This window comes from Monodelphis domestica, chromosome 6 (genome assembly GCF_027887165.1).
Source record: "Monodelphis domestica isolate mMonDom1 chromosome 6, mMonDom1.pri, whole genome shotgun sequence".
NCBI lineage: Eukaryota > Metazoa > Chordata > Mammalia > Didelphimorphia > Didelphidae > Monodelphis > Monodelphis domestica.
Genome location: NC_077232.1, coordinates 259,610,681 through 259,631,016, shown reverse-complemented (window position 1 = coordinate 259,631,016; position 20,336 = coordinate 259,610,681). Strand labels below are relative to the sequence as shown.

At 34.3% G+C, this 20,336-nt stretch overlaps 1 protein-coding gene across 8 annotated transcripts in view; it reads right to left on the bottom strand.

Moving 5' to 3' along the window:
* Positions 1 to 3,929: 3,929 nt before the first annotated feature.
* Positions 3,930 to 20,336, bottom strand: part of UBE2D3 (ubiquitin conjugating enzyme E2 D3) — a 50,653-nt gene continuing 34,246 nt past the window's right edge. For 4 of the 8 annotated variants that reach the window (XM_007495871.2, XM_007495866.2, XM_007495868.2 and 1 more), the window contains 5 exons: positions 13,595 to 13,672; positions 12,762 to 12,867; positions 7,299 to 7,392; positions 6,822 to 6,871; positions 5,146 to 5,250 (listed from right to left, as the gene is read on the bottom strand). In XM_007495871.2, the coding sequence (XP_007495933.2) occupies positions 6,823 to 6,871; positions 7,299 to 7,392; positions 12,762 to 12,867; positions 13,595 to 13,672 (327 nt within the window). In that variant the 3' untranslated portion in view covers positions 5,146 to 5,250; position 6,822. Of the gene's footprint in view, positions 5,251 to 6,821; positions 6,872 to 7,298; positions 7,393 to 12,761; positions 12,868 to 13,594; positions 13,673 to 20,336 lie in introns of all 8 variants that reach the window. The other 4 variants (XM_007495869.2, XM_056803139.1, XM_056803140.1 and 1 more) reach the window with 1 other exon arrangement.

The window sequence follows — 20,336 nt, the reverse complement described above, 5'->3', positions numbered from 1 at the left end:
TCAAAATTTAGATCAGAATCCTAATTTATTTCCTCAGCAGGGAGAAGTTTTTGTAAATATCCTCAAAATGTTGTTGTTGCCTTTATCATATTCCCATTTACAAAGAAAAATGCTTTTAATGGGCCACTAAAACAATTTAACTAAAATATCTTAATGGAAGAAGTTTCAGTCTACTGAAAGTAGAAAAGTCTACTTCATGAACTACCCCATGAACTAATATTTTACTTTGGATAGACTTTTTTTTTCTTACAAAATACTACACATAGAACTTGAAGGTTTGCAAAGTGCTGTCTGTAGTCCATCTCATTTGGTCTTCATAACAACTCTGTGAGGTAGGTGCTGTTATTAACCTTTTTATAGATGAGGAAAACAAGAGGAAAGGTTAGGTGACATACCCAGTCACAGAGCTAGTGCCTCCATCAGGATTTGAACTCATGTCCTCCTATATGAAATTTTGATTATATTTACTTCCAAAGTTAAGATGTAAAACAGCTTTGTTAATAGCTACAAAGAGGGCTTTCTAATTACAACTATAATTAAGTGGTTTCTTTGTTGCAATGTTTAGCAATTAGTTGTGATACTGAATACATGAAGATCAACTTGCTCTAGAGGGAGAACAAGATAAAAAATCTAGTTTCCAGTTCTACCCTTCTGATCTTTGGACAAGTCACTTATCTGTGAAATCAAGGTTTTCTTGACTGGATTTCACCCAATTACAACCTAAGGCAGCCTGGCCAATTCAACAGAGCTGACCTTAAGTCAGGAAGAGATGGATTCAAGTTCAGTCTGTCCCTTGACCTCTTAATGCCCCAGGCAACTCTCCAAGTTGCACAAGTGCCAATATACAGCATTAGTAGTTCTTCAGGTTGAGCTCCCTAAACAGACAAAAATAGATATCTGAAAATCAGCATTTTCACTCTTCATAATTAATGAATTTAAAATTTGCTTTAGACAAACCAAGACCCTACTATTCCAGCTTAATTTCTACAAATGTTAATTTCTGAGGCCTCAACTAAAGACCCATTATTGGAAGAACAATAAAAACAATTGTATCCAAAGTAATTTCAAATATCCTAAAGTTTATGGTACTAAGCACTATATGAAGAAAATCAGTCAGATCTTGTGCTGAATGCTTAATGGTACTAGTTATCTCACACATTAAAAGAGAAAAGAAGAACTTGAAGGTGACATTTTAAATAGACCAAGAATTCTAGCTCTGAACCAAAGTATTTCTTTAATGTTTTATCAAAATGGATAGATGAAAAGATTTTTGAAGACTATGCCAACAAAGATCAAAAGACCTCCCCAAAAGATGGCTCAATATAAGAAATCTTCATGGGCCTGTTAATGAACCAACCTTTTGTTCAAGGTTTGATCTTAAATTGTGAGGTTTATCATGAGGTTAACCAAATGGCATTTGATGCAGATACAGGCATAACTCAAAGACCACCAATTTACTAAATATCTTAGAGGTATTGTGATCTTTTGGCAGAAGGTATTGTCAAAGCTTAGGGAAAAGTTGTTGGTTTTTAAAAAACTATTACTCTTAAAAACCTCTATATTTTTAACAAAGCTAAAAATCATGGGGCAGCTAGGTAACTCAGTGAATGAAAGCCAGGCCTGGAGATGGGAGATTCTAGGTTCAAAAGACATTTCCTAGCTGTGACCCTGAGCAAGTCACTTAACTGTCATTGCCTAGCTCTTACTGATCTTCTGCCTTGGAATTGATACCCAGATCAATTCTATGACACAAGGTATGCTTTAAAAAAAAGAAAAAGCTAGAAATCTGAAATAGGCCTCAGGAATAACACTACAGTTTCTTGAAGCTCAATTCACTGTGGCTGTCAAAGGCCTTTGGCATGTAACTTTGCAAGATAAGATTTGTGACATTCATTAAATAAGTAGGACAGAGGCAGTATGGCACAGTGTAGACAATCTTGGAGCTAGGAATACCTGGAACGACAATGATACCATCCTTAATACCCACAGCTAAAGCCAATAGTTATATGTGAAAGTTCATTTTCAAGTGAAAAGGGCTATTTTCTATAGTTCCCTTTCTCAAAATTAACTTTTTTTCCCCAAGAACATTAACTTCAAATACATCTAGGAACATTTAAAGACAGAAAGACACTTAGATAAAGCTCTTAAATACTACTAAAAGGCCAACTGGATTTTTCCTAAACACTTATTTGCATTAAGAACTTATGGTAGTTTCAGGTACTAAACTGCCTATGATCCATTTTGGTTAGCGAGTTCATATGATCATAGATTTAGAAGAGACCCTTAAGGTCATTTATTCTAACCATCTCATTTTATAAATGAATTGACACCCTGAGAGGCTGTGACTTCCTTTAAAAAAAAAATCACACAGGTAATAAGTAGCAGAGGTAGGATTTGAACCCTCAGTTCCAAATCCAGAACTCAACACAGCACTAAACAGGCTTCTAATACCTCAACAAATTCTACATCACTAAGTAACATCATTAGTGGTCATGTGGCCAAAGAACTTTTGTATTTTTCCCCCTATCTAGCCCTTTTGCTTAGGATTTTTAAAATCTTTTATAGATAATAGTTGTAATAAATTGTCAAGTATTCATAGAGTAAAAACTCAAAACAGTAACTACTTTTTCCAGTTCCATCAATGTTCTCCCAAGGCTCAGAGAACACTTTCTAGATGGATTCTCCAAGAAGTCAGTGATTGTCTTGTGAAAAGCTGGGGACTTAAGTTCACAAAGAAGGGTGTATCTAAATGATCTTCTTTGATCACCTCGAAGTCCTCACCACTTAAGATAACCTATGAGTTAGAATTTGCAGTGTCTAATGTTGAAACAGTCAAATTTAAGAGACTAGTTAAAAGTAATCAGTTTTGCGGTGAATGTTCCTATAACTACAACTCACAGCTAAGTATGTTCTGAACAGGAAATCTTATCCTATAGTTCCAAACTTTTGGTCCCAGTAACATCACTGAATTTTTGAACAAGCAAAGTATGTCTTACATTTAAGAAAATTAACTTAATTTTAAAATTAATCTTAGGAGTCAAACCAACAAAAACTCTTAATCATTTGTTTGAACTACGTAGTTTTATCATTCATCAAAATAAAAATAATAAGAAATCAGAATAAATCTCCCTTTTAAGAAACTGGATTTAGGGGTTTTCAAAAAGCGTTCAAATTTCACCAAAAAAGATAGCTATTGTTTCAAAAAAAAAAAAGGATAGCAATCTACCTATCATTTTTCTATAATTTGTGAATTTGTCAAGTATTATGTTTAGAATGACAATAGATTTTTCAAAGCAAGCAAACATTTAGCTCAGTTAAGATTAATCTCCAAGGTCATTCTTATTACTTAACTAAAATAACAAACCCCAAAACTATAGCTTCTGAAAGCATGCACTTCAGTTTCATTTTAGAGAATTAAAAAAAAAACTCTTAAGTCAACAAACCATATTCATACTACATATTCAAATGTTTATAAAAATTAAGGTTTAACATTTATTTTACACCTAGCTTTCCACATCTGTGTGCAGAAAAGGAATAAGACTGCACAGAACTGTAAATAGTGCAAAAATATAGTGCTGGGAAGAAGTCACAGATGCATCAAAATTTAAGAGTACAGGATCATAAGAAATGAAGCAACGGACAATCAGAACAAATAGGAAAAACAAGCAAAAACTTCAGAATTCAATGTGTGGATGTGAGAATGAAGAATGACCAAATAATGCCCTTTTCACTATTAAACTAATAGTACACATAACACTTATTGAATTAATCCCCCCCCCGTAAAAAAAAACCCTCCCAGTAACAATTGACTTCTATTCATTTATTTTTTTTATCTCCTGAAATGCCTATTACATTAAAAATGGCTAAACAAATCCCTATCAATGGGTACGAAAATTCCTCATAAGTAAAGTCACTTCAACACAGCCTCATACAACTCCCACCAAACAGTACTTTATTTTGTATATTTGTCCCATTATCACTCCCATGTTAGGATTTTTAAGCTGTCAAATGTACATGGTGAAGATAAAAGTCAGCAAAAAGAGGGTGGCACCTGCCGAGTTTACCCCCATATAAACTCTTTTCAAAACTTCTGGGTCCCAAATCCACTTGAACTCTGGGCTACCATTTAGGTGAAGCAGTCCAGCTAGAAGGTTATTAGATTAACTTGTTACTTTTGCACACATCAGGCTGATCAATGTGTCAACCTGAAACAGTCTGTGTACTTTAAATGAACATGGCAAAATAGTCACTCTATTGAACTTTACATCATCATTTGATGTCAAACAATGAGGCAAATCCAAACAGTATATACAAAAAAACAGCTTTGCATTTACAAAAGATTGTTTCCCATATTGATTAATCCAGGCAGCTAACTCATTGGTTTATGCAACTTTATTGAAGAAAAATAAATCAATTACTAGCAGAGCTATTAGTTGATCACTCATCCATTGACAACTTGCATCATTTATTCAGTGCTATATTAAACAGTGTATTGGAAGATAGATTAACTAATAGCTCCAAGCCTCCTAACAAAATTTAAATGAAAATTACAAAAAGTTCAAGACCCTATTTTGGAATACAAGGGGTGTTTGACTTCCAATTTCCATTCTCTGTAGAACAAGAACAGGTCATTCCTTTATTGACATGCATAAAATACATCACGTTTTCTGTTCTGCTGATGCTATAAATTCAGTACCAATTCTCCAACCATATCAGTTATGAGCATAAAGTATATCATGAAACCTCAAATCTCTAACAACGGAAGGTTTTAAACAAGATGGATGCTGCTACAGTAATGTTGCTTCCTTTGATATGACAATTGTGCATCCATCTCCCTCCCCCTCAGATGGTATCTTCAGCATCTGTTAGAGCAGTGAGGAATGGGGTTTTAGTCTCATAACCAAGTTAGAGTGAAGACATTGGCCACATAATACACATGCTCCGTTTTTTAAAAAATTCTGAATCTTGGGCAATTGTTCTCTTGTAACTACTTTACAGTTTCTAAAAGCAGTTATTGTCCAAAGCTGGAAGAACTTAAGTCTTCTCAGACGAGCATGTGCATGAATGGAGGGAGGTAAACAAAAAATAAAATTAAAAAAGATGAGGTCTGATAGGGGAGCAGCCGGATAAGAAAATCAAAAAAGGAACAGTAATTTAAAGTTTATTCCAGCTATAATGCAGGTTATTCTGACTTTAAGGTAGCATCACATGGCATACTTCTGAGTCCATTCTCGAGATATTCTGTTGTACCTGTAAACAATGGAAAAGATTTTGAGAAGTTCTAAACCAATAAAACTTGTTAAAGTCACACAATTCTTTAATTAGGAAAGGAAATCACCAAATTAAGTCATAGAATCCTTCTGGAGGACACTGTTCAAAGACAGAGGGCTTTTTACAGGTAATGTTGTTTTACAGAAGAGGGGAAAGAATTAAGACTCATGAAAGGGAGAATAAAATCTTTATTTGAAAAGTCCTCACAAGTCTTATTTCAATTTGACTCAATTAAAACCTCAAAATTATAAGTGTTGTATTCATTTCCACACATCTGAAAACAACACATATTGGTAGAAACACTCAAACTTTTACTAGATTAAAAAAATACCACCCTTTACCAAGGTAGGCTGGGGGGCGGGGAAGAGACATTTGTGTTGAGCTTACACAAAATCATTAATAATTTTATTGAGGCTAGGAGTGGTACCAAGAGCTTCCTGCCTATAGTCTCTGCTATTGAAGAGGCGCTAAAGTTTGTTCAATTAATATATGACTAAAGCCAGTTGGATGTCTAAAGTATATCAACATAGTGGAAGTGGCAGCCCATCAGACTGCCATGGAGGAGGAACCAGTTTAGATCAGAAAAATGGAGTTTAAAAATTGAATATTGGTCATTATTGGGATAGAGCCTATGAAAGGCTCTTGAATTTCAAGTCTGAGTGAGACAGGGAGACCTATTCTCACATTGCACCACCCTGCCTTTTCCAACTACATCTACTACTACCCCCACAAAAGAAAAAATAAAGAAGTTTATAAGATGTAGTTAAAAGACTAATATGATATGCCTATAGCATGGGCAGAAAATGATCAAAGGAGAAATGATGTAGAAATAAAATACATAATGAGAGAAGTAAATGCCACCAATCCCACTGGAGGACTTCTTTGGTCTAAATTACAGTGATAGCTTTAAGAATTAGTATATATCTTGGGTATAGGGCATGAGATTTTTTTCTGAGACAAAAATAACCAAAAACCAATCCTATACTTTCCTGTAAATTCAAAAACAAAAACAAAACAAACTTCTGTTCCACCTATGTTGTCTTAAGTACTTCCTTCAAAAAAAAAAAAAATCCTATACATTATAATGGGATCCACAACAAAGTGACACAGATACTCATGCATGCTTGTCAGTAATAGAAGTTAAAAGTTAACTGAACAGGCTTAATATATTTTTCCTAATATAAATGACAACGTCAACATCCAAGTGAAATTTGGTTAGGCCTTTTTAATAACTTAACTACATTCCATTTCTACCAAAGCTATTAGTTAAATTCGTTTTACTTACCAGTTCCAGAAACAAGCTCTTTAATTCAAATCTCTTTATTACTACTATAATATTCTCTGCCAAGCAGCACATGAATAATCAAGCAGTAACTACCCAATGACATTTTCACACTAATCAAGAGATCAAGCTGTTATTGTATAGTAGGTTCAATTGACTACTGCATCCATTACCTTTGTTAGTTTTTTCAGTGCCTTTAAAGCATGCAGCACTCGAGTGCTGGCAATACTCATGGTTAAATGCACTATAAGGTTGCAGATCTCCTTACCCTACAACATAGCGTATTTCTCTGTCCACTCTCTGGCTAACCTATTGTACCTAATTAAACAAGTTGGGATTAATGATCACAAATATAAAACTAATCAGGTTGGTGATTAATTCTACATGCTCAAAGTTACAAAAATTAGATATTTATAAAAATTATATAAATACTGGTAAATGAAAGATGGTGAAAGGTAGTCATGGCTTTATTCTTCACAGTTTATGTATCTAAAACTGTTAACAACATGATCTATTGATATATTTTTTTTAATTTAAGTTTTCAAAGGTTCATCTTTCCTTCATGGGGGAGGAATGGGGGGTGGTTTGCCAACGCTCTTGAAGTCCCATTTAAATACTAGATTTTGGCATGTCCTATGTGTGAGTTTTCCTAAAGATACACTGGGTATATAACAAGTTCAGTGAGTAAAACAATTTTCCCCATTATGCAAAGTATAATTTTTTTCTTAAATTATTTTCTACTTACTTGTCTCTGTCTGTTTTATAGATCCGTGCAATCTCTGGCACTAAGGGGTCATCTGGGTTTGGATCACATAGCAGTGAACAAATGGATAAAAGAACTGAAAGAGAACAGTTTTGATTCAAAATATCAAACCAATCTGAATATAAATACTCAATATACGATTGCTTTAAAATACACACTAAAGCTTTCTTAACAGAATTCTTTAAAACATTTTGAAGGTTGCAACAGTAATAAAGTGTCTTCAAGAAAAAGAAATGCTATGAAGGGCACCTCACCCTACAGGAGAGTGACAATACTTTCTAACAGCTTTCCAAAGAATTCTTCAGAATGAAAAGTCTGACACTGGCTACTGAGGTAAATAAAAGGATGTAAACACAGTGTGGACCAGACCCCTAGTTTTAACCACTTTAAAAAACGCATTATGTAGTCTTACACAATTTTGCTAGGATACAAAATCCTAGTTTAGCCCTCTCTTTTGGTGTAGGCCTCTTCTGGCTCTTTGAAGGTTATGCCAATAGATGATGTAAGCTCTGGCAGGTTCTATGATGTTGGTATGTCTTCAAGTATAATCCTAGCAACAGACTATTTCTGCTTTTGGGGGACAAATTAACCTTATTATCAAGACTGGAGGTATTTTTCAGTTATGAAAAACCATACAACAAAGATAGGATCCTATCTGTGCCCTTCTATTCCTGCCATAATAAGCAAAATGGAGGGAAAGAACACAAAGAATCGCACCTTATTTTGACACTGACTTGGCTTAATACTCAATATATTTATCAAATAATAGTATTAGAGGAACTGAATTTTGCATTCATGATACTTGCTATAAATGAAATAAACAAAAAAGATATTATAAGAAAAATGGAAGGATAACTTAGTTTGAAAAGACAGAAGAATTGGGTCAACAACATTCCAGAGAGCACGCGATTACCTTATTTTGTAATGCTCATGGATAAACATTTGCAAAAGCCCCCATGAAAATAACTACAGATTTTGCATCAAAATCTTATGCAGATGATGAAGATGAAGGGAAAAGATCTCAATAAAACCCTTTAAGATATAAAACTGAACTAACAAGACTTCTGGATTTGGTAGGAAGAAGAGAACCACCTGGTTGAGTGGGTTACTTCACCTCTGATCTCTGTTCTTTAACAATTCCCCAAGACCCAATTCTTCCTAATCATGGTGGAAAGGTCTTGCAGAAAAACCCTTCCTGTTTTAGTGTCCCTAAAACCCGAGTTTAATGCAAAAGACAAAGTTGAAATGAATCTAAAGGCTTTAGATTATACTGAACCTTCACACTGATATAGAGTACAAATACTTCTAAAAAGTTGGGAAGCATCGTAACTGATGTGTAACAAATATAACAGGTGGGTGAGTGAGGAGACAGCAATTTCTAAAGCAACTATGTACAGAAAAAACTCAGTTATATTCGATAAGTATTAAATATCTACTATGTGAGAGGCATTATAAAAATAGAAAGGTAATGAAAGAAACTAATGTATTAAACATATGCAAAGTAAATACAAATAAATTTAGCTATTTTCTGAAGAAAGGTAGTTCTTGAATGGCACCTTGAAGGGAAAGGGGGTAAAATAAGGATGGAGGATATGAAACCTGTTTTTTTTTCTTATAAAAGGGCCTAAAGGGCATCTGTGAGAAAGGGAAGAGTGGGGCATCAGATGAACTTTATTGTTATTTGAATTGAATAAAAAAGGGCTTAATAAAGAACAAAGACGAAAACAAAGAAGATCTATGATGAAACATGTTACCCGCTTCCTGACAAAGAGGTGATGGATAGATGGACTAAAGGTGCAGTAACATACACACATTTTTGGTTATGTCTCTTTGTGGACTCATGGTCTTTTTACATGCTTACCTGTTAAAGAATTTCCATTCTATACCCTTTTTGGTTTTTAATGGGATAAGAGAAGCAACGGTGACATTTAAAATTTTTTAAAGGCCGTTAAAACATTTTAAAGCTGGCCAAAATTCAGAAGAAAATGTGAGTTTCAAGTAATATGTAGTCTTTGTCATATATTTTGAAAAGAGCAAGCAGTGTGAAATAGAGATATAGAGTTTTATGCTTTGTCTAAAATTCTTCTCTTCAGTTATATATATATATGTATATGGAAATGTTCTCTTTTTTAGTGTTCAACTTGAAAACTAAAAAGTAAAAAGCAAGTTATTATGGGGATATCCACCAATTGAGGAATACTTAATTTGTGGTTTAAGAATATAATGGATTATTGATTATGATCTAAAAAATAACCAAAGATATATTCAAAGGTTCTTCTCTCACTTCTCATTTTTACTTTTAGGGAAGAAAGGGAGACAACAGTACTGAAAAAGGATAAAAGAGGACAATTTAAGCATTGTTTTACAGGCATAAGAAATCAACAGAAGGAAAATCTGAAGAAGTGCACGTGAGTAGCTGGACACCTTTGAAAACAATATGCTGATTAATATAATTTTACCAGCTGTGTTGAATTCTTTCATACACTCGCATATACGGGAATGCTCCTTATTTTAGCCTTAGTTAAACTCAAATTTTAAAAAATTTAATTGAAAGAAAAGAAAAAGAGATTGAAGCCATGGGAAATACTAAAAGGAGTTGTGATATGAAGAATCATGGCAATGGAGACTTAAGAATTAGGAGAGAAATTTCACAAAAATCCGAAGAGGAAGGGGGCAGCTGGGTAGCTCAGTGGATTGAGAGCCAGATCTAGAGACAGGAGGTCCTGGGTTCAAATCTGCCCTTAGACACTTCCCAGCTGTGTGACCCTGGGCAAATCACTTGACCGCATTGCCTAGCCTTTACCACTCTTCTGCCTTGGAGCCAATCCACAGTATTGACTCCAAGACAGAAGGTAACGTAAGGGTTAAAAAAAAAAAAAAGTCCATAGAGGAAGTATTTAGAAGGAGAAGATGATTAATAGTGAGATATTATCAAGGGGTTTTAAAATAAAGAGAAGGGAAAAGGAGCATACTGCAAATGGCCCCTGCTTTCAAAAGTGTGGGGAAGAGTAAAGTAGGCTTGGAGAGAAGATCTGCAAGAAATTGTGAGCAATTAACACAGGGAATTAAAAAAATTAAAGGATTGGTTTCATGCAATGTGGGCCCAGTTGAAGTGGTATAACATGAATTTATAATATAAATGCTAAATAGGACTGAGTGATTTTTCTCCTGATCAGTTCACAGCACCATGTGAAGGGGAATGCTAGATGGCCAGAAGTAACCCAGTGGTTACACTTGGTTAAGAGTTTAATTAGTGTAGAAAGAAGAAGGGAGTCACACATTTTGGAGGATAAGACAGCATAGTATTCAACTGGTTAACTATAAAGTCAAGTCGAGAATGGAATAAAGTTAAGTCAGCAGACAATAAATCTATTTATTGGAGGAATGGAAGGATTGGAGGTGAGTTTAAATACATTTAAGAAAAGTGAGACAGAAAGAACTGGTATTTAGAAAGCTACAAATGAAAAGAGGAATGTTATAACACCAAAAAAGTGATTAGTGGATAATGGTGTGATCCAATGAATGACTATCCTTGAGTGAAGTTAAAATAAATAGGGGTTTATGGAATTATAGGTAAGTAGAATTAATAGTTTCTTCGAATAAGGGCCTAAATTGTGTAAGGAAGGATGACAAAAAAGGAAATGTTAAACCTGATTAAACTTAAGAGAAATTAGCTGGGATAGTCTATGCAACATTCACTATGATCTTCACTGAGCAGAAAGTACATTTATTCAAGCAAAGAGTTAAACTGATTATAAATTAGTAGATTATGGAACCAGATTGAAATGAGTTATTTAAACTGGGGAACGAATACAAGAATCCGATACCACCAATAATACAAATAAATAGTTATAATGAGTAAATCTGCCTAGAAATCACATCAGCCACAAGCCCTCCATTTCTTTTCCCAGGAGAGAGCTATGGCAACTAAGGACAACACCGGTATGGATATAACTTTGTTTTAGAAGATCATAAAACAGAATGGTGCTGGAAAGTTTTGTTCAAAGCCATCTCATAATTAGCAAGAAATGCCAGAAGAGGGAAAAAAAAAGATGACAAATCTTGGTGAAAGACCTTCAGTTAATATTAAGAACATTTCAGGATGAAACTAAAAGAGCAAAATGGAAATTGAAAAGACTTGCCTAGATGTCCATTACCAGGGGCAGCTGGGTAAGGTCAGTGGACTGAGAGCCAGATCTAGAGATGGGAGGTCCTGGGTTCAAATCTGACCTCAGACACTTCCCAGCTGTGTGACCCTGGGCAAGTCACTTGACCCCTATTGCCTAACCTTTACTGCTTCCTTCTGCCTTGGAACCAATATACTGTATTTACTCCAAGACGAAAGGTAAGGGTTTTAAAAAAAGAAAAAGGGGGGTGGGGGGAAGTCCATCACAAGCTCATATTCTAATCAAGGTCAGTGAAGCTACTAGCATCAGTTCCAGATATTGTGCATGAGACAAATTCCAAGATACTCTTCCTTCTAGCCCCTCCTCCTTCACAAAGGAGAACAAAAAAATCTAGAAACCATAGGATCCCTAGTCATAAAAAAACTTAGGAAAATTATCTGAGCATTTGAGAGCAAATCCACGTTGAAGCATAATTGTTCTCAGTGGTTTCATATTTAAGCTTTTTATCTCCCAGTGCCTTGCACAGGTGTCCGCACACAGGCACTCAATGAAGTCAAACCTATGATGTATTTATTATATATGTTGGCAAAATATTTATGGTGTAGCATTAAATTTCTTAGAAGTTTTCAAACTATTGTTTATAAATTCAATTGTCTGTTTAAGATACAAGAAAATGAGGTTTAAACAACTTGGCAAAAAGAAGAGGCACAAAACTAAAGAATTTTTAAAAGAATGTTTTTTTTTGTTGCCAGTATGTTATAATGCTGACAAGATCTTTTCACGTTGCATACTAATTATTAAAAAAATAAAAATTGGAAAGGGGATAGAGGGTGGAGCTAAGTGGCTCAGTAGATAAAGAGTCAGGCCTGGAAAAAGGAGGTCCCGGGTTCAGATCTAACCTCCCTAATTGTGTGACTCTGAGCAAGTCACTTAACAGACATTGCTTAGTCTTTAACATGCATCTGCCTTGGAATCAATACTTAATATAGGCAATTCTAAGATGGAAGGGCAAAACAGAGTAGAGACCAATTTATAGAACTCTCAGAACATGTTTTCTAGTACAACAGAATAAAAAACAAAACAAAACAAAACAAAAAAACAACAACAAAAAAAAACACTTTTCTTCTTCAATGGAAATTTTTAACAAGGAGTTGATAAAAGTAGGGACAAACTGTTCACTCAATGATAGAAGTGTGAACAAATTCATAACCAAAAATAAGACTTCAAACCACCAAGCAACCAATCAAAATCTATAATAGAAAAAGTAATATCAACAGTTACATAGAATTCATCTTATGGTTTGCTTTTTTTTTTTTACCTTTAGAAATAGTTAAAGCAGGAGACCACTGTGATCTTAGAATATCGAGACAAATGCTGCCATTACTGTTAATGTTTGGATGATAAATTCTTGTTGTAAATGCAACCTAAAATAAAGAACAAACTATTTCAGGGCTTTTAAAACAAACTTCCTTTCTGAATATTTCATGAACCAACTTAAGCAAAGGAAAAAAAAAATAGATTTTAAACCTGAAATTTGGAGCATTTAAAAACTTTCCATCTAATTCAACCATTCAGATATAAAGGAATAAAAAACAAGTTAATCCTATACTTTAAAGTTGAATTCAAGTAAAACAAAATTAATTATTTACAAATTAGTAAAGACTAAAAGTTGAATATTATTTCTGGAGACAGGTAATCACAACTGTCATAATAGGAGTTATCAGTATGGTAGGAAGATTAATGCTTTTTGGGTTCTTTCAGTTTCACTAAAAACAACAACACACTACCAAAATGATACACCATAAAACAGTGACTTTAAAAAAGGAATGAAAATATCTGTATTTATACTGGTGAGCCTTTAGCCCTAATTGTTGCAGTGGTACTGCAATGATTATTTCTATGATTGAGTTATTCTTACTGACTTTATAAAAATATGTGTCAATTTTATCATCAAGGCACCAAATTTCACGTTTGATAACATTTTTCTGAATAACAGAGCTATTGGAGGTCTTGGTATATTAAAGGCTATCATGAACAAAGATAAAGCTTAAAGAGATAAAATCAGCATTCTATAACATGAAGTATTTTTTGAAGGACACATGCATAAATATTTCCTCCTAACATATACCAATAATTTTGAGAAATACTTGCCTTAGGTGGTTTGAAGGGGTAGTCTGTAGGGAAATGAATTGTCAAAAAGAATACACCGCCTTGATATGGGCTGTCATTCTGTCAAAAAAAAAAGTGTTTAATATCCATGTCATCATTTAAATATGCTGATTTACCACACATAATTATACCTATTTCCAGTACCTTTGATCATGAAGCAAAATCATAATTAAATCCATTAATTTTGTCAAAATTCCAACCAAGAAATGAATCTAAAAAGATTCTTTTCCAAGAATTTTCTGTATCGTGTGTGTGTGTGTGTGTGTGTGTGTGTGTGTGTGTGTGTGTGTGTAATATATGAGGTATCAAACTCAAATAGAAAGGGATCCTATAGCTACATATGAACTTAGCAAATGACGAATTAACATTATCCATGTTGTATTGCACTTTTATTATTAGATTTCCCATTACATTTTAACTTGATACCTTTAAAAGGAAACAGCTGGGAGTTTTGACATTTCTATTCGAAGGTATTCAAAGATTTGCTGCTAAGCGCAGTTTCATTGTAAGCACACCATACTAACACCATACACTGGAAGGGAAGCTAAGACACCAAATTTGTAGAATATTTAATTTGTAGAATATTCAATTAACTATAAATCAGTTACTAACAAAAGTTGAGTCTTTAGATTAAAATTAAAATTACTTTGAAGACCACTCCAACCCCTAGTCAGAAGAATGTTTTCTGCCAATGAACAATGGGATGACCAGGTATTAGAACTACTAAAACTTGGTTGAGATGAATGTTCACACCTGAAATTTATTATTGTTTTTTTAAAACAAAAAAATAAATTTCTGCTATTTCCCCTTAAATTATTCTAACACAATCTGACTTCCTACTTTATTATGGAAAAACAATCTTAAAATTGCTGTCACTTTTTAAAAATTTGTGAACACATACACCAATAATAATGTAATAAAACAATTAGGAAGTAGAGAAGGAATATATTGAAAAAAATATGTAAGTGAAATAATATTTGCTGAACCTGAATAGGTCCAGAAGGGGAAACCATGAACCTAATTATAAAAATATGTATCATGAATCAGAAGTGCCTTAAGACAAGCCAAGAACAGCTCTAGGAAACTAGAAAGTAAAGTTCAAAAGGAAAATCTGAAAGTAGTTTTTTTTTTTAATCCTTAAAATGAAGTTACAGAAATAAGAAATAATCTGCCCTAACTATTTCTAAGTCCAGATGGTCTAGTAAAGAAATTACTCTCTTATTTATTTTCTGACAGAGATAAATTAAAGCTTTATCTCTTAAGTGGTAGAATTCTTTTTCAAGCTTCAAGTCTACAGATATTACTAAATTCAAGGCACTCTATTTAAAAAAGCCTAGGGATACAAAGGCAAAACAGCACAATTCTGTGACTACTTGGACTTTACAAACTAATGGATAGGTTAAGACAAAACAAGCAAAAACAACAAACACCGAACAAAAAAGCACCCCACTAGTCAAAAGACAAAAACACCACCAAAAATATCCTAAGTTCCAGTTCTCATCTAAAATTTTCATCTTCAACAGTGGCTTGACAGCAAATATTTGTTCAAGAGGAAAGCCAAAGACAAAAGTGATATCTGTGTTGGAAGAATCAGGATTAAAAAAATCCAAAGTGAGCAGAATTTAAGAAAAAAATATATTAAGTATGGATGCATAATGCTATACGTGGGTTCCTGGGGCAGCTATGTGGATCAGTGGTTAGAGGATGAGGTCTAGCGTCAGAAAGACCCGAGTTCAAATTAGGCCTCAGATACAAGCTGTGTATCCTTGGGCAAGTTACTTAATACTAATTTGCCTTAGTTCTTCATCTGTAAAATGGGTACACACAGGAGAAGAAAATGGCAAATCACTCCAGCCAATCATTTCTTTGCCAAGAAAAACAAAAAGCTCAAGGTCATATAGAGTCAGGAACAACAGCAAATCTTTATTCCCACTCAACCACACACACAAACAAACAGGCCTTGGCTCTAGGCCCACATCTCCAATGTCCTATGGACACATAGACACAGAGGAAAGAGAACTACTTTGGGGCTTTTGTTTCAGAGGATCAGGATTCATGTCTCATCTTGACCTAATTAACTTTTATGCCCTGAGAGCAATGCACTTCATCTCTGTGGGCCCCAGGGCCCTATTTGTTAAATGAAGTTTGGACTAGATGGCTTCTGAGATCCCCTCCAATTCTATAGATATAATCCTATGCTCATTACCCTGCAGGTCAAATAGGCACACAAAACTCCCTATGTCCAAGAAAGGAACTCAATGTCTCTCTCCTTAGACCTCTATTTACCTTCTGTTAAGGGTATTATCATTTTTCTAATCACACCGGTTCATAGCCTAGGAATCATACTGAACTTGGCACCCTCACTCACCCATCTCTTGTGATCAATGGTATCTCTACAACATACCTTGTATCTGTACACCCTTCTCTCTACTCACGCCACAACCACTTTAGTTCAGGCCCTCATGGTCTTTTGCATGGACAACAGCTTTCTAATTGGTGTCTCTGGATCAATCAATTAACAAGTATTTATTAAGTGCCTACTATGTGCCAGGCATTCTGCTAGGCCCTGGGGATACAAATAACAAGGAAATAATTCCTACTCAAGAGGACTGTAATTACATTTGAATGGGGGAAACAACAAATAATATATAAGCATATACACAGTGAGAATACAAACTACAAGGCAGGACCACACAGAAGGCACTAGCAGATATGGGGAATCACAAAAGCTTTCTTGTATTCTTGATAAGAGGGTTTTTCTATGGGGCAGAACATTCCACCTGCTGAAAATAGTCAATGCAAAGGCAATGGTACCACCTGAGAGGGCCTGTTTGGCTAGATGGAAGTCTGTGATAGTCTATATGTATACATAATGTCTAATGTATGAGAGGAGCCTGGAAAGGTAGCCTGGAATCAGGATGTGAAGGGTTTTAAAAGATAAACACGGGAGTTTATATTTCATCCCAGAGAGACCTTATGGAGCAGATCCTCTAAGAATGACACAATCAGATCTGTGCTTAAGAATAGACTAGACAGGGAGACCAATAGTCTAGGTGAAAGATGATGAGGCCTGAACCAAAGTGGTAGCTGTGGGAGCAAAGAGAAGAAAATGGATGCGAGACATGTTGTAGAGGTAGAAAAGGTAAAATTTGGCAACTGAATACATGGAGTAAGGGACAGGAATTGATGACTTGGTGCCTCCTCTCTCCAACCTATTAACCATATAGAAGTAAGTAATACCCCTAAAATTAAGATCCTACCATGGAATTCTACTACCCAAGAAACTCCAGTAGATCGGCACCCGACTTCATCCAATAGTAAGACTGCAAACTGCTTCATTTGCTATTTCCAGACAGTCAAGATCTATTTTCAGCCTATCTTTCTAAACTGATAGGATAGATATCATCTGCATACACATGGGAACACACCCAACCTCCCCTCCCCCATTGCCACTACAGTCAACCTACTTGGTTCTATTGTTCCACATACAGAATACACCTTCTCCCACTTCCTCAATGCCCAGAATGGTCTTCTCTACCTCTTAGAAGCCCTGGCTCCTTTCAAGGATCAGATTAAGCACCAAGTCTTTCAATCTTGATATTCCCAATTGTTAATGCTGCCCCACAACACTGTATTTTAACTACACATGCTATTTATTTGAAATATAAGGCAAGAACTGCCTTATATTTTGGTAGCCTCAATGCTGAAAAATATTCTAAAAGATCGGTGGGTTTTGGTAGACTATAAACTCAATGAAATAACAGCAATTGACAAGATACTCTTCATTCTAAAGAAGATTATAAATTATTTTGCCCTGGTCAGAACACTCTAGGGTAAGTATATCCAGAATGAGGTAACTAGGTCATTCCATATAAGAATTATTTGAATAAGTTGGGAATGTTTAGCCTGGAAAAGACTTAAGAGAAAATATGATTGCTACCCATATACCTGAGCAGAAATTATATGGAAAGACGAATACTTGTTCTATTCTATCTCAGAAGGCAGAACACAAGAATCAAAAAATGGAATTTATAAATTTCATAAAGACAAAAATTTGAAGAAAATGCCTAATGCCACACTCACTTCAAAAACTATCTGCTAAGATTCCCTTGTGCACAACTTCTCTAACCCTTACCCCAATCCTCTTTTTAATGTGTCTTCCTCTCATTAGAATGTGAGTCCCTAACAGTAATATTATTGTAAGATAATATGTAAAACTTGCCTATCTTATCAACACAAAAATCCAAGTCAATTCCAAAGGACTCATGAGGGATAAATGTTATCCAGAAATTATGAATCGAATACAAAATTTCAAGTATAATTTCCTCACTTTCTTAAAAAAAAAAAAGCTAACATGGAAATGTTTTATGTGAACTCTCACATACAGTTTATATCATATTGGAAAGAATCTGGTACTCAAAATTTTTAAAAGAATGTTAAAAATAGAAAAAAAATTAAAAAAAAATAAAGAATGAGCTCCTTAAGGTGTGTTTATAGATTTATTCCTTAGTAGCAGCACCTAATAATAAATGTTATCATCTCTCTCAATCTGAACTATTCAATGATGGAATGAGACTACTTAAAGAAGTTGTTCCTATGTTAGAAGAAGGTCTAGATTTCCTTGTTTAAGAGTGGATGGATTAAATTAGATGAACTTGAAAATGTCTCCAAAATTCTAAGCTTCTTTTAAATTCAATTTGGATTTTTACAAGAACATTTCCAGTTGAAAAATCAAGATTTCTGTGAAGCATTTAAATTCTATAAATAGTAGGATGCCATTAACTCAGCTTTAAAAAAAAGTGTTCTGAACTGATTAAAATTATTTTTTTTATTAATGACAATTGACATCTAGTTAAGTCATAAATAGCAGGTATCATAAAAACTGTGTATAATTTTAAACAAACCTAAACTGTTAAGTTTTTGGTAGTATTTTAAGACATTAAACATCTGTTCACTTAACAGTAGTAAAGTACATTAAGAACCTGGTAATTTGGTTTTGGTTCCTTACTTAAAATCAGCTATGGCTATGACTCAATGCTTCTGAACAATAGATACAGCAATAATAAGATCTTGGATTATTAATTCCTTTTGTGTTCATTCTGAAAAGAAGTTACTAAGTTAAAATTTGCTGTAAATTTCAAAGTTAATTTTAATACTGAAATTATCAAAGAGCTAGAAAAACCTTAGTATAGAGCCATGAAGCAAAACTGGATTAGATTGGTAATAAATTAAGAAACTAATAGGAAATTATGAAGGTGAAAACTCAAGAGAATAAAGAATTCATTTGGGAACAAAGTAGACAGACCAATAGTCTTGGAAGACTTTTAAGTTTTCTGAGTAGTTATGGAATAGTGCCCTATCCCCACTTATTAGGAGTACAGCTTTAGAGCAGAGTGCTTAACCTGGAGAATGTGAATTTAAATAATACCTGCACACATATATACATCTATATTACAGATTAATCATATATATTTTATGCATTTAAAAACACAATTCTGAGGAATTCATTGGCTTCAAAGTGCCCAAAAAGATCAAAAAAAGAAAAAAGAAAATTTAAGAACCCCTGGCTTGAGAAAGAATCTTAGAAACCATCTTGATCAACACTAGTTGACTAACTAACTTATTTCATGGATGAAAAAACAGACATGAGGATATGTTCAAGTTTAAATAACACTGTACTCCATTTATATAGAATTTCAGAGTAGAAGGGACCTTAGGAGCCATATAGTCCATTTCTCCTTAGATGTTAATAGTAACAACTTTCACTCAGTGTCTTCTTTCAATAGCCCTGAGAATTAAATGTTATAATGGTTATTCCCACTTTGCAGATGAGGAAATTGGGGCTCTGAAATGTTAACTTGCCAATGGTGTCATAACTTTTTAGTAGGAGAGATTGCGAATTCAGTCTCTTCTAGTTCTAGCACTCCACCAGGATTTCTTTTCTCATTGTCAGCAAGTTTAGTCTGTACTTTAAAATTCCTTTCATTGATCCTAGGTAATACCTTTGGTATTTACTAGATTACATCTAATCCTTCTTCCCATGGTCGACTGTCCTTCAAAAACTCTTTCTCCCATCCCACTGGGCATCTTTTCTTCTAAAGCTCCATTCTGATCCCTCTTCTCACTCTATATACATTCCCCCTTGTTAATGTCAGTTCCAGAAGTACAATGTTCATCTCTTTGTATATGAATTTCAAATCTATTGATGAGATCCAGACCAAATTTCAAACTCCAATCCAGTATATTACAAAAAGTCTTGCTGTGACAGATCCACCCAACTCAAATTCAACAAGTTCAAAACACATCACTACCTTAAAATATTTATTAGATAGCCACCACCCTTTATTACCAAGCTATCCAATCTTAAGTTATCCATGACATTTTCCTGAATCTCCATATTCATTAAGAGTAAGCCAACATCAATATTACCCACAATAATATCTATCTTAAGTTTAAGAAAAACCTGGGGAGTTATAAGAACTGACACAAAGTGAAGTAACAGAACCAGGAGAGTGCTAGCATGACTATTACTTCCATATTTTTGGTAGATGGTACCTTGATGAAACCAAAAATGGCACATTAGCTATCTTGGCTATTACATTACTCTTATAATTCAAGAAAATGTATAGATCTTTTCCAAAATTTCCATCTATGTTCCATTACATTTTCACCTAACCAAAATTTCTGTCCTCTCCATAAGAATATCACAAAACTGACAAAACAC